This window comes from Haemaphysalis longicornis, unplaced genomic scaffold (assembly GCF_048455015.1).
Source record: "Haemaphysalis longicornis isolate Haplotype H1 unplaced genomic scaffold, Haemaphysalis longicornis Haplotype H1 scaffold_4, whole genome shotgun sequence".
Taxonomy (NCBI): domain Eukaryota; kingdom Metazoa; phylum Arthropoda; class Arachnida; order Ixodida; family Ixodidae; genus Haemaphysalis; species Haemaphysalis longicornis.
In genome coordinates this window covers 32,153,806-32,166,746 of record NW_027526361.1, presented here as the reverse complement: position 1 = coordinate 32,166,746, position 12,941 = coordinate 32,153,806, and the positions used below count along the sequence as shown (strand labels likewise).

General features: G+C 45.9%; 1 protein-coding gene across 3 annotated transcripts in view; it reads left to right on the top strand.

The window, feature by feature from the left end:
• The window catches only part of LOC144178473 (glycine receptor subunit alpha-2-like), a 117,218-nt gene that overhangs the window by 100,516 nt on the left and 3,761 nt on the right, over window positions 1–12,941 (top strand). For 2 of the 3 annotated variants that reach the window (XM_077706355.1, XM_077706354.1), the window contains exons 4-7: window positions 2,868–3,180; window positions 3,555–3,689; window positions 4,484–4,845; window positions 9,737–9,781. In XM_077706355.1, the coding sequence (XP_077562481.1) occupies window positions 2,868–3,180; window positions 3,555–3,689; window positions 4,484–4,845; window positions 9,737–9,781 (855 nt within the window). The remainder of the gene's footprint in view (window positions 1–2,867; window positions 3,181–3,554; window positions 3,690–4,483; window positions 4,846–9,736; window positions 9,782–12,941) is intronic. The other variant, XM_077706356.1, reaches the window with a different exon arrangement.

The window sequence follows — 12,941 nt, the reverse complement described above, 5'->3', positions numbered from 1 at the left end:
TAACATCAGGGGCGGTATTCTCGAGTTTTGTCCCTTTTGCGTCCCTTTCAAAAGTGTCCCTTTTGGCGAGCCCTGATTGGCTAAAAGCAAACTACCGGAAGTGACGTAACGCGAGCGCGGCAAACCTTTTGTCAACGCCCATTGCTTAAACCGGAAGTACGCCACGATGAAAGGGACTCAAAAGGGACGTTTTCAAAAGGGACAGTTACGAGAATACCGCCCCAACTCTATTCCAGCCGCGAAAGACGTTTATCAACCGAAAGAAACGCAAGAAATATTGTAAAACTTTCAAATTTTGCGCTACACACAATAAGCAGGAGTGATTTAATATGGGTCTGCACTAAAAACATTGTCACCCGCGTGTTAACTCACGTTAGTATTCAACTGGTGCGCGATTAAACGGAACTAGACGCCCCACTACAATGATCCAGTAATGTTTCTTGGCTGTGGTTCAGATCGGCGGCCGCAAATTGAACAAACAAGATTCCGTGGCGTCACAGGCAAATCGCCAGAAAGTGGCTGGCGAATCGCTACTGCTCAAACAAGATTCAGTGACGTCACAGAAAAATCACCAGAAACAAGACTCCGGGACGTCATTTAATATTTCGATTATTATTCGAAGTTTGCGACAATATTGGTACCATTTTTTATCGGTACAAAGCACCCTTTTCAATCAGCCAAACCTGTGTTATTTTCACGGCTCCTTTGAGACGAAACCCTACAGGTCCGTTTGTCACTCTCGTGTAAGATTTGCGTAGGGGCAACGTCAAACACCGGGCTACTTTAAGATGCTCGGGGTGTAAATCTCGTATCAAATCGTTGTTGCTTCCTAGTAAGTGGTTAGGTGCCCTCGAGCTTCTTAGAATTATGTGGAGACGGGCGATGCTGGTTTCAAGTCAGGCAAGCACCGGCTGCTTTACAACTCCCAACAACCAATTTGAATAAACAAATTATGCAATGTATTTTTGTGTGCAAGTTGCCGAGGCAGGCCCGTAGAGAAGCTTGCCACACGGTGCATGTAGACAGCTTGCGCAGGGCTGGTTATATCAAGAAACAGCAACAACTACGAAAAAACAACCAAAGAAACAAACAAACACGAGAAATAGTTTCAACGTAACTGTTACTGCAGCAGAAAGCATCAATGCGGTTCGGTTTTGTAAACGAAGGTCCTCCGTCAAATATACACTCCTTTCTAACAGAATTCCTCCAAATCAGAACAGATTTTGAGGTATTTTTTGTGCCGCTTACAAATATTTCACTGTATGTATTTATTCCTGCTAGCCGCTTAGTCACCTTGTACTCTTGTATTCACGTTATTCGTGCCACAAGCTTGACTCGAGCGCCGTTCTGGGCTAGCTATCAAACAACTGAACGTCGTCACCGTCGCCATGAAGCCAGCACAACACAAAGTGTGAATGACACTGACCCTGCGTCAAGGTCGCGAACTTTTAGTAGGCGCACAAAAAGCGGATGTGCCCGTAAATAAAGGAAGCCCAACCATAATTGTCGCTCCTGCAGTAATTCGCACCTCCTGCCACCGCCATGCGCAGCGTGCAAGCGGTTAGGCCAAGCGTGAATGGAAGCAACGACTCAAGAAGCCTTGCAAGGGATTCTTTCTCGGCCCGTCGACGCGAGGCACAGGAAACAAGATACGGGTGCCCCGAGGAAATGAGGAGGACGTACGAATGACCTCCGCCGTGCGAGGCAGAGCGGTCAGAATATCCGTCCGGAAAAGCTGAAATGAAAGCAGCCACCGTTTTCCCCCCAAGTCGCGTCGCAGAGGCTACGTTTGAATAGTTTCTACAGCGGCGCAGCCCGGGGCGAAGCCACGACCCGTCGCGCCGGCGACGAAGGAAGCTGTTCCGCTGTCGAAAGCACGCCGCGCTCTATTTGTCTCCTTCCGAGCGCTACGTGAAACGGCTCGCCTTCTGTCGGCTATTTCTCTCCTCGGCTAGCAGGCCCACGTCGCCTCGCAGTCGATGGAAACTTTTTTTTTCTATTTTCCCAGAAGACGCTAGTCATGAGCCGACGCATTCTTAGTGCTGCCTCTAAACGGCGGAGGAAACCTTGTGTTATGACCTTTACGGCTATAAACTAGGCACAGTGGAGGCTACGGCAGGATGTCCGCTTACCCTGCTGACAAGAAAGTGGCGCCAAATTTAAGTGCGCGTAAGCGTGGTCCACCGCATGGCGGCACACAAAAGTACTAAAGACACAGCTACGACGGGGGAAAAGCCTGCTGTCTGAAATGCTCTGCGATACCAACTACATCAAATAAATTTTATTGCTAGTTTCTGCAGTTTAAAACAACTATCACATATTCTTCGTTGTCGTTGTTGTTTGGCGCCAGTTCTACGCGAAAATCGTGGAAGCACAGTCAATGCCGCCCTGTAGAGCCGCTTTTATTGGTTAAACAATGTCAAGTTAAATAGGCCTTCTCCGCTGTAAAAAAAAAATATTTCAATGACTAGTGAAAAGGTAAAAACGTAAGTAGCAATAAACGTCTTTTCAGAGCAAGTGCGAGAAGGACGTATCCCAAGTCCAGGAGGCCGCGAGTTCGCGCTGAAACGGGGGCTCTTTCTACAAGGGCATGTTTTATCTCTGCGGAGGAGCTGGTCAGCGCAGATTTCCACTGCTCGCGGGAGAATACGGGGCTAGGACTGTGGGAACAGGCGAAGACTAGGTGGTATGCCATTGGCAGTCGGGAGAGGCGTTTGGGGATAGTGTGGTTGCAAAAAGTTTCAGTTTGAAGGCGTCTCTATGCAGATGCTCCATGACAGCTTGAGTACGGGTGCGGAGGAAAAATGTAAGAACAAACGAGGGGTCTCATGCCTGACGATAATGGGCGAACAAACGGCGGCGCGCAGGAGTACGGCATGGACATCTACCTGCGCCAGTCGTGGCAGGACGTCCGGCTGAACGTGAGCAAGTACGGCGTGAACCAGACGGTGACCATCAACGGCGAGGACATCATGGGCAAGATCTGGAAGCCGGACCTGTTCTTCCGCAACGTGAAGGAGGCCAACTTCCACTACGTCACCGTGCCCAACAAGCTGGTCAAGCTGGGCCCCGACGGCGAGGTGCTGTTCAGCATGCGGCTCACCCTGCGCCTCGCCTGCTTCATGTCCTTCAAGCACTTTCCCCTCGACACGCAGCGCTGCCACATCCTGCTCGGACCCTGTGAGTGCCCGCCTCTCTCTCTCTCTCTCTCTCTCTCTCTCTCTCTCTCTCTCTCTCTCTCTCTCTCTCTCTCTCTCTCTCTCTCTCTCTCTCTCTCTCTCTCTCTCTCTCTCCCCGGGTTAATGAAACGCACCATGCGTTCAATTGTTTCGGAGGCCAACACCGCCAGACTTGATCTTGTTACTCCCTTCAAGTATGTCGTCTTCGAGCTCAACCGAGCGGGCATTTCTACTGCTATCATTATTTGTTTCTTTCTGCTAAGGCTTAGTTGGTGCATGCATTTTTTTATTGCATTTGCATCACTTTTCAGCGACAGTAGCGGAAAAGCTAGTAGCACTGTGCGTTGACGGTTTCCTGTTCTCCACCCATCGCAGACGCGCAAACCATCGAGCAGACGGCAATCTCGTGGCAGGACACCGATCCCATCGTCCTGGAGCGCCCCATCGAGATCCCGGAGTTCGACCTCGTGCACAACTCCTACGGACACTACAACAGGGCCATTGACACCGGTCGGTACACTACGCGCATTCGCCTGTCTGTGTTCATCTGTCTTCGATCGCCATCACCCACTCGATGTTCCAATGCTGGAAACATGCATTAGGGGCACTTGTAAAATGTTTTTAGGCTTGCATGCAAAAGCGAGCGGCGGTATCGGAGTCCTACTCGTCGTGACGAGGGGCCGTTCTTAATCTGGAGGAGCGGAAACATTCCTACTCCTCATGGAGTGCGACCGCGCTACTTATTCCGTTCCTCACGCTAGTGCTCAGCGGGAATAGAGGAACGTGTGTCCTTCGAAGGAAGTTCTCCTCTTCCAGGAAGGAAGGTTCTACAGTATCTTGAGGTAGAAAGGTTTCACCAAACTGTGGCCACATTTATTAGATTGTACAATGTTCTGCGAGTATGTGCACTGTCTGTGCGGTATATTTGCGGCCTATAAAATTCTTCAGGCGAGGAACCTTCAATGCGATTCATTTACATGGGACGACAGGTACCCGAAAGCTAGCTCGCTGTACGGGATCAGATGGCCTACAGATCGGTGCCTGACAAACGGATCACCGCTTTTTATATTATTATTTTTTGAGATGCAACAGTTTACTATATAGACTACACCGTACGCCCATCGGCAAACTCCTGAATGTTGGCGCTGTCAATTTAAAAGCCAGGCAATACACTTGAAACCACAGCGGGAACGAAACTCGTTTTGCACTACCGATAAGCAGCGTACAGTGGGAGGCTGGTGCTCGGCCATCACGTAATTCGATGCCACCACGTGTTCCACCTCCCTCATGTACATAATTCGCAGGGGTGTTCAGCTTCCTGAACGCGACGTTCACGCTGGAACGGCAGAACGGCTACCACCTGATCCAGACGTACTTGCCCACCTTCCTGATCGTGATGATCTCGTGGGTGTCCTTCTGGCTCAACGTGGACGCGACGCCGGCCCGCGTCACCCTCGGGGTCACCACGCTGCTCACCATGACCACCGTGGCGTCCGGGGTGCGCACCCAGCTTCCGCCCGTCTCCTACATCAAGGCCATCGACGTCTGGATCGGCGCATGCTCCGTCATGGTCTTCGGCGCGCTCCTCGAGTTCACGCTCGTCAACTACCTCTCGCGCAGCAAGCTCAGGCCAGAGGAGTTCCGAAAGTCCATCAACATCTTCCACGTGAGTCAGCCCCCATGCGCCTCCGTACAATGTCTTCGATAATATTCAGCATTTGCGGGCGCGCCTAACATGGGTGTATGTCTGTATGTGTGTGTGCAGATTGACGAGCCCTGTGCTCGGGATGATGCTGTCTAGTAATGCGTAGGCATTCTTAACAAACCACTTTCCAGTACATTGAGCCTCTAAAGTCGGCTTCACCATTATACACAAATGCATGGCTTGGTAGACATTTTACCAGGAGCGATACGGGCATTTTGAAAGCTCCAAGTTGTGTTATGGAGCGCTTCACTACTATACACAAATGCATTGTAAATCCGTCATGTCACGCGTTTTTTTTTTATTTTTCCTTGACGATTCTCAAGGTACCAAATATCGCCTTGGTATCAGGCACTACTGTAGCGATTGCCTGTGCAAACTTACTAACTATGCACTTATTTTGGAGGTTCATAGTTGAAGAAACTGGTGATCGCCGACCAAGGGTTTATTTAAAAATGTAAAGAGACGTTTCGGCTTCCATACGGAAGCCTTGTTCACTGAGCGGAAAAGCCCGAAGCTCCAAGCTGTTAAGTCGTGTGTCGAAGTAATCGTATTTGCCTTGGGCGATTACTTCGACGCACCACTTAACAGCTTGGAGCTTCGGGCTTTTCCGCTCAGTGAACAAGGCTTCCGTATGGAAGCCGAAACGTCTTTTTTTTTTTACCTTTTTAAATAAACCTTTGATCGGCGATCACCAGTTTCTTCAACTATGAATCTTTTAAAAATCCGACCAAACGAGATTTCGTCGAACCTTAGATTTTATTTTGAAGATATAAGGCGTAACGCTAAGGCGTGACCCTATGTATACCTGTGAAGCGCATTGCTCACGCCTTTTTATTTATTCTATGCCTGCAATTCTTCTTTATCGATTCTGGAGGCACCAATCATCTATATTTGCGCTATTATGACGATTACATGTGTTAACAATTAAATTTACCCACTGAACATTTATTTTGCCGATATAAGGCGTTACGCTAAAAGTGTAAAGCTTTTCCGGTGTGATATACGCCAAAGAATGTTTACGCATTAAAAAGCCAGGGACGTGTGATGTGGCAAATTGTGGGAAGGAACATGTGCATGTTGCCTATCTTGACGGGACAGACCCAAAAATGGACCTTTATCCACCACTGTGTATTTTAAGGCGAATACTGCGGCGTTCCCGCACAAATTTACGTCGTATGCCTGCTTTTATTCGTTTTTTTTTTTCATACCGATTCCCCAATAACTCTTGCTCTGCTCACCCAACATCGTGTACAACGACCCCCTTGCTCTACAATTTAGCAGTTCCTAGCCTGAGAAGCATGCTTTGCGGCATTGGAAAAGTGCATGCGACAAACCGCACTTAGCAGCAGCAACTTTAGAGACTTGGAGAGTTGGCATTTTTAACGAAGCAGTACCACTAGTTTAGGGCGGCATTATATCGAAAGTACATTCCAGATAGAATTCGATAAGTTTTCAGAATTCGGTAAACCGTTGCTTACATCAAGATGCAACAGGCGCGAGGCACCATTCTCTGATTGAATATATTTTCTCCAGTAAACGTTTTACTCAGTCACTACAACACAGAAGTGCTCATTTTTATACCAGCCAGCACGGCAACCTAACCTCCCGGACTTCTGCCTCCAAAGTACTTGCAAGGTTGTGGAAAAAGGGATAAATTGCTGAGATTCCAGAGATAGAAAAATGCACCTTAGAAGAACATATTCTACATCGATGTGAAACGACCTTCAAAAATTAGCATCTGGATGAAGACGTTTATGAAGATAGTAAAGACGTTTGCAAAGTAAACTAATTTTCATATGGTGGACACTGTTCTTTAAGGCCGGCCAGGCCCCGACGACCACAGTATACAGCTATACAGCTCGATAACGGCGTGAACTCAAGTTTTAAAGTCTATTATACTCGTTTGACCAAAGCATAAGCTGTTTTCGCGAACTCGCATGTCAGCATGCATAATTACTGTGTACGTTGCTGTAAACATCATGAGTAGAGAATTCTGAACAAAACCGAAACAAATCAAATCAGTTCATTCAAGGCCCTCGAACAGAAAGCCTTAGAACGGGCCCCTATATATAACATATGCAACAGGAACAGTCCTCCAACATATAAAATTACCGTACATGAATCAAAATGGTACAATAGCAGCCTTGTATGGATGATGCATTATTTGGGTTAGGGGTAATTGATATCGTATAATTTGTTTACCGTACTTCGTTCGCGTCTTTTGTGTTTTCCATCGGTCAAAATTACGAATGTTGCGCGATTAGTTTTTTTATCGTTAGATTTGAAATTCAATCTGAAGTTCACTACCTTTAAGACGAACTCAGTTAAGACGAACATTATGGTTAAGGCGAACAACTTTTTTGCTCTCTTGTAACGTCGACAATGCAAAAAACATCCGCTTAAGACGAATTTCTGATAATACAAACAAATCTTTACGGTCCCTTCGAGTTCGTTTTTACGGGAGTCTGATGATGATGATGATTGCTATTGGTTTCCCCTTTGAAGCGGGGTGATGACATGTCATCTTACCAAAAAGGACTAATATAACCATGTTTTACACTCTTGGTTTAATACTAGCGCTGCTTGCGCTAGTCTACTGTACAGAATTTTTATTTCTTTTTGTAATGATTGCATTACCCTCTAGTATAGTAAGGTTTGCATTGTTTGCGACACGGATTGACCACTTGAGCACTACGGAATCGCCATAGAGTGTATAATGAATCCAAACGTACCAAGACTTAAACGTTGTTATCTTCTCCCAACCTGAACGAAAAAAAAAGATACTCCACTCCCCAGGAACTTCAAGAACTGGAATTGGCGCAGTGGTTGTTTTTTACAATACGAAGTAGCGCACTATAGCGGGCTACTTTTGCGCTTGTTTGCGACATGACATAGGCTACACTTGGTTCAAACTATGCAGTCAGTCATTTCATTTTGACGTGGCAGCTTAGCCCTTCCACCAGGCTAAATTATACGAGCGCTATTTTTAGACGAGCGGATGACATTCCACATAAAATGAGCCACCGAGTAGCATAGACAGCAAGCAATCGTTTCGCCTCATATTTTATCCCGCGCATCATAGCGCTGCCGCATCATATGGCCACCAACCCCACACACGCGTTATTAAATTCGTTTCCGGCAGTTATTTCGCATCGCCTATTTTTGTGCAGCAGTACCCTCAAATATGTCATTCGCGTCTTTGCATTTTTCGCGGTGGGGCGAGGACGATAGCTAAATTGCTTGGAATAAGATTCGTGCGCATCTTCGGAATCTGCGTTTCCCCTACGTAAAACGGAATATCTGTTATGGGCTGGTGGTCCTTTCCATCAACTTGAGAGGAATTCGCGGCAGAGCGTAAAAGTGGTGGCGCTGAGACCGGCGGAATATGGTGGCGACGAACTGGGTCGCAGTGGAAAGCCTGAAGGGGGGCATCGCTCTCCCTGGTAGCTTGCTCCCAGAAGATTGGGAAAGTTGATCCATTGCGGCTAGACAAGAAAGCAGCTTTTATGCAGCCCTGCGTTGAAACTATGTAGTCTTAGGCAACTTAACGGGTCAACACCGCGTAAGCAGAAGGCTTTTGTACATGCAACACTTGTCTAGAGAAAAGCTAATTTACAAGGGCCTTTCGGAAATCCTATTTTTTTGTTTATGCTGCTGGTGCCACTATTATAATTTTTGTTCTTACAATGTGTTTTTTCTTTGCATTGTCAGTTTTCAGGCGAGGGCGCTAAGGTTGCCCCACATCGTAAAGCCCAGCCTGTCGGAATGAAGCCTGTCGGTTTAGTTATAAGGGTGTGAGGTTTCTCAATGCGCAAGCTTTCTATGGCGACATCCCTCGGAATTTCGTTCGTGCGTCCTTAACGTAGCGCGTTGCGCTCCGTAGGCATGCATGGTACTTGTGTACGGATGAATGAAAAGGTCTTGTAATATAATGTATTACATAATATATAGTTATATATTATCACAGCTATATAGTTATACAATGTCTTACACCATAATTATTAAGACAATATACAGTCATTTCTGGCTACATAGTGACTGTCTAAGTGTCATTAACACTAATAAGGTGAAGTAGGTCACTTTAAGACTACCTAAGATTACAGTATATGTGCGACGATTTGACTGCTAACAATTACAAAGACTAGCAGGGGCTGATATGGTTACCAAAGAATAATTAAGACTAATTACCATCTTATAAGAGCAACTAAGACTCAGTAAAAATAATGAATCGTCATTTAAGTCAATTAAACAAAAATCAGTACAAATAATGAATCGTCATTTAAGTCAATTAAACAAAAAAAATACGGCAACTGAAAAATAACAATAGCGGCGGCTAGTAAGATTGTATAGACAAAGTAGGACACCATTTGTATAACTGAGCGCTCGCAAGACTAGTGAATAATTAGTCAATATATATTAACACTAATTAGCTTAATTGGCATCATCTGTTGACTGTAATACTGAGAACACATCGCATCATCATCGGCACATAAAGTTGTGGTGTACGTGATTCAACAGATTGATTTAGCATCCTGAGAGGAGAGGCCTCACGGTAAGTGGACTCGAATGGAATTCATTGCTAGGATAATTACTCGTCCCACGCGTACAGAATGTTTAACTCATTATCCGAGAATTGTCGTAGGGGTTTCTATCAGATTTTTACCTTTAGTTTCGAACTTTGCTTCAATTGTGCCCCGCTGCGCACCGGAGCCTTCTATTGGGCACCTCTCACGAACAGGCTCGCAAAAGCGTGCGCACGCAACGTTCTGAGCAGGTAGCAGAATGAGCTCGTAAAAATCCTGCCCACCTTTATCAAATATTTTTCGGTTCCTGACCCTTGTTACTTCCACAGCCTTCCAAGAACCGAACCTGGAACATCGAAACGCACGACGAAGAGGTTAGCTAATGTTCTGGTCATGTGTTCTGGCCTTATGTTCTGGTCCTGTGTTCGCTCTTCTACTTTTTTTGTACCTGCCCGTCTTCGTCAGCTCGTGACTTGTTAAAAAAACGCTCTTTCTTCTTTCTTTCTATTGTTTTGCCATCTTTCTAATGTCTGTGTAGTGCTCTAGCTGTTGCATTGTCTCTCTTCTGTTGCCCTTTCACCGCTTACATGCTTTCTATCATCTGTTCTGCATTGGGAGGGGGAAGACATTTGCAAGAGAGAAAACCAACTCGTCAGACTTGTATCTGATAAACAAATAATAATAAATTTATACCATGTTCGCTATCACTGGCCCTCCTGTGAACTGGCGCATTCTGAATGCTTCTTCGCTAGCCAGCAGCATCCAATAGTCCAGCGTTAACGAATGCAGCCAAGCCACAGACGTTCAAGCCGCTAACTAAATGCGGGCGCAAGTGAGCTCTCCAAGTTAAGGGTTCATGATTCCGTGCTTTGCATAAAGCAAGCCCGTAAATACGAGTGCTCGGGGCACGCGGGAAGTTTAAAGCGAGCCTTAACAGCCATGCTATGCTAATGAGCTTGAGTTCGTCCGACGAGTAAGGTTGGGAAGAGAGCATGGCAGACGAATGAAAGTTAACCCGCATTCTAGTCGAACTATCTTCTACAAAGCACCAATGAGCCAAATTTGTCTAGAGTGGAGTAAATATACGAGTAAGCTGCGCCACGTTCATGCGTGGAACATTCAGTTTGCTCTCCTTACGCAAGGAAATGACGTCATATAAAGGAAGCAAACTTGGGTTACGGTGTGCACTGTTCTGGTATTCCTACTAACTGCATAGCGTTGTTCCAACCTCTCTGTGTATGGTGCCAAACAGCGTTTGTTAAGGTTACTTTTTATTATTTGTTTATATTTTGACGCAAACACAATATGGGATAGTTCAGCGGGAATATTCATCCTCCCAACACGTGTGATGCGGTTCAGCTTCTCTTGGCACCTGACTGCAAATCAGATTCTTCAGCACCAATCGCACAACGCTTTTGATTTTTCTGGCAATGTGTGTGCCTAACCCATGTTTAGTGTGTTCTTGAATCGTCTTCATTCGTAGCGAGTGCTGTGCATGCCATAACTCCCAAGCTTTTCCTGCTCCTTTGCAGCGGCCAAGCTTAAAAAAGGTACCTTTTCTTTCTTCTTTCTCCAACGTTCACACTTACCTCGGTAGAACATGCTGCTAAGCTAGTTCTAGCACGCTTACAAGCTACTCGGCGCTAGTAGACAGAAACCAAAGGAGGAACACGCCGGACACATTTTATCATTCTGTCTGCCTTTCATGTTCTGTGTTCGGTCTTCGTCAAAGAAACTAGTATTTACCCGTACCCTCTTGGGCTTGGGTACCACCAGCGTCCTACAACTCACTCCCATGAACTTAGGGACCAGATACATTTCTCTGCTAAACAAAGTTTGTTACTATTTACTCCTACGACTACCCACCACCAACATCTGAGACCAAGGGAACTGGATGTGTAGCGCTAGTCAAATCTATTCAGGAGACAATGTATGCGTTGTTCGTATGTTGTTGTCTAGCGGAGTTTTCGCTGCAACTTCAGCATCTGAATGTTCAAATGATGTCAATTGATGTTTTGGACAATGTGAGCCAGTAACTGTTCCCAACATTTCTTTGCGACCTTCGGATCCTTTATTTAAGTATTGTCAGGGTATGTACAAGCATTGACACGGTCAATTCTAAAGACTGTTTCATGACCTTAAGCCGTAATGTAAGCACATGTTTTAAACAGCTGAATACTAAGCAGTTCAAATTCTTAAGAAAGTCAGCAAAAAATTCACACTACGAAATAAGTAAGGCTATACTATCGAAGCTTGTGGCAAGTTCTGCGCTTTTTTCTTCAAATTCAATTCAACATCATTATATATTAAACAAGCTCTGAACAACGCTACAAGAAAGTTAGGAAGGCGAGCGAGGGAAAGCAACTGCTTGGCTACCCTGCACGTGGAAGGCAAGAAGAAGACTGAAAGAGAAAATGGAGGATAAAAACACAAAGATGAACTCGAGCTTCTGAAGGTTTTAAGCAAATTGTGTCCCAAGTACTACGGACACTTCGATTTTGCGGTGCAAAATGTCAGGTATTCTTGATATGCCCATTTTGTGCACTTGCAAACCTACCGAGGGTCTCTCTCGCTGCTCGCGCTACCGCGGGTTTGTCCATTGAATTCAACCTAGAAACTATATACATTGGGGCGACGAGATTCCCTGTTTCTTATCCCCCCCCCCCCTCCATTTTATGCGTTTACCAGGAACACGGTACAACCCCAGGGCTGACCACCATTCCACTTCTGTTTCCGCTTTGGTGTTTTCTAACTCCATAGTTCCCGCTCAATCTTTTTACAAAATTATCTATAGCCTACCATTAGCAACCAGCAGTTCAGCACTCTGCTGAACGTAAAAGGTGCCGGCATATAATGGCCGCTCATAGCCTAGTGTTACTGCTGTAACACATACAAAAGAAATTAATTTAAGAAAAAAATAAACGCAGATTAAGTGCATTTTCTCGGTCATTGCGTTGAGCAAGAATTTCGCTAAAGCAAGCAGCACTTGTAGAAACATTCTTTCTAAGCACGAGCCTAAGCCCTCACTTGAAAGACTCGCGTCGCAGGCGTATGAGGCCTGTCAATCGATGGTGGGCGCTATAGCAAAAAAAAAAAAATTGCCGGTGTTTGCAACCACCGGCATGCGTTGACGGCAACCAAGGAGGAGCGTTGCTAAGCACCGGCGTTCTGTCAGGGTGTGAAGCCTCTCAAATGAAGGTTATAGAGCGAGATAATGTCGCGTGGTCAAGAAAACGCGTTGCTAGGCAACACTAAGGATAGTCAGTGTGTTACACTGCGGGAGAGAGCATTTGAATGCCGTCCTCTGCTCCTGTGTAGAACCGAGCGGCGCTCCCTCCGCTTGAGCGGTACCACTTTTAAGATTATGCAGGTGTGTGAGGACCAAATTTGGCATAACAAAACGCTGGAATTTGCTTAGAAATTTTAATCACTCGCTAAAGGTGCGCCAGAAAGTACGTCCTTGAACACCAATCAATCAGCTAGTTTCAGAAAACGTATACAGTCGAACCTCGCTATAGCGAACACTGATATAGC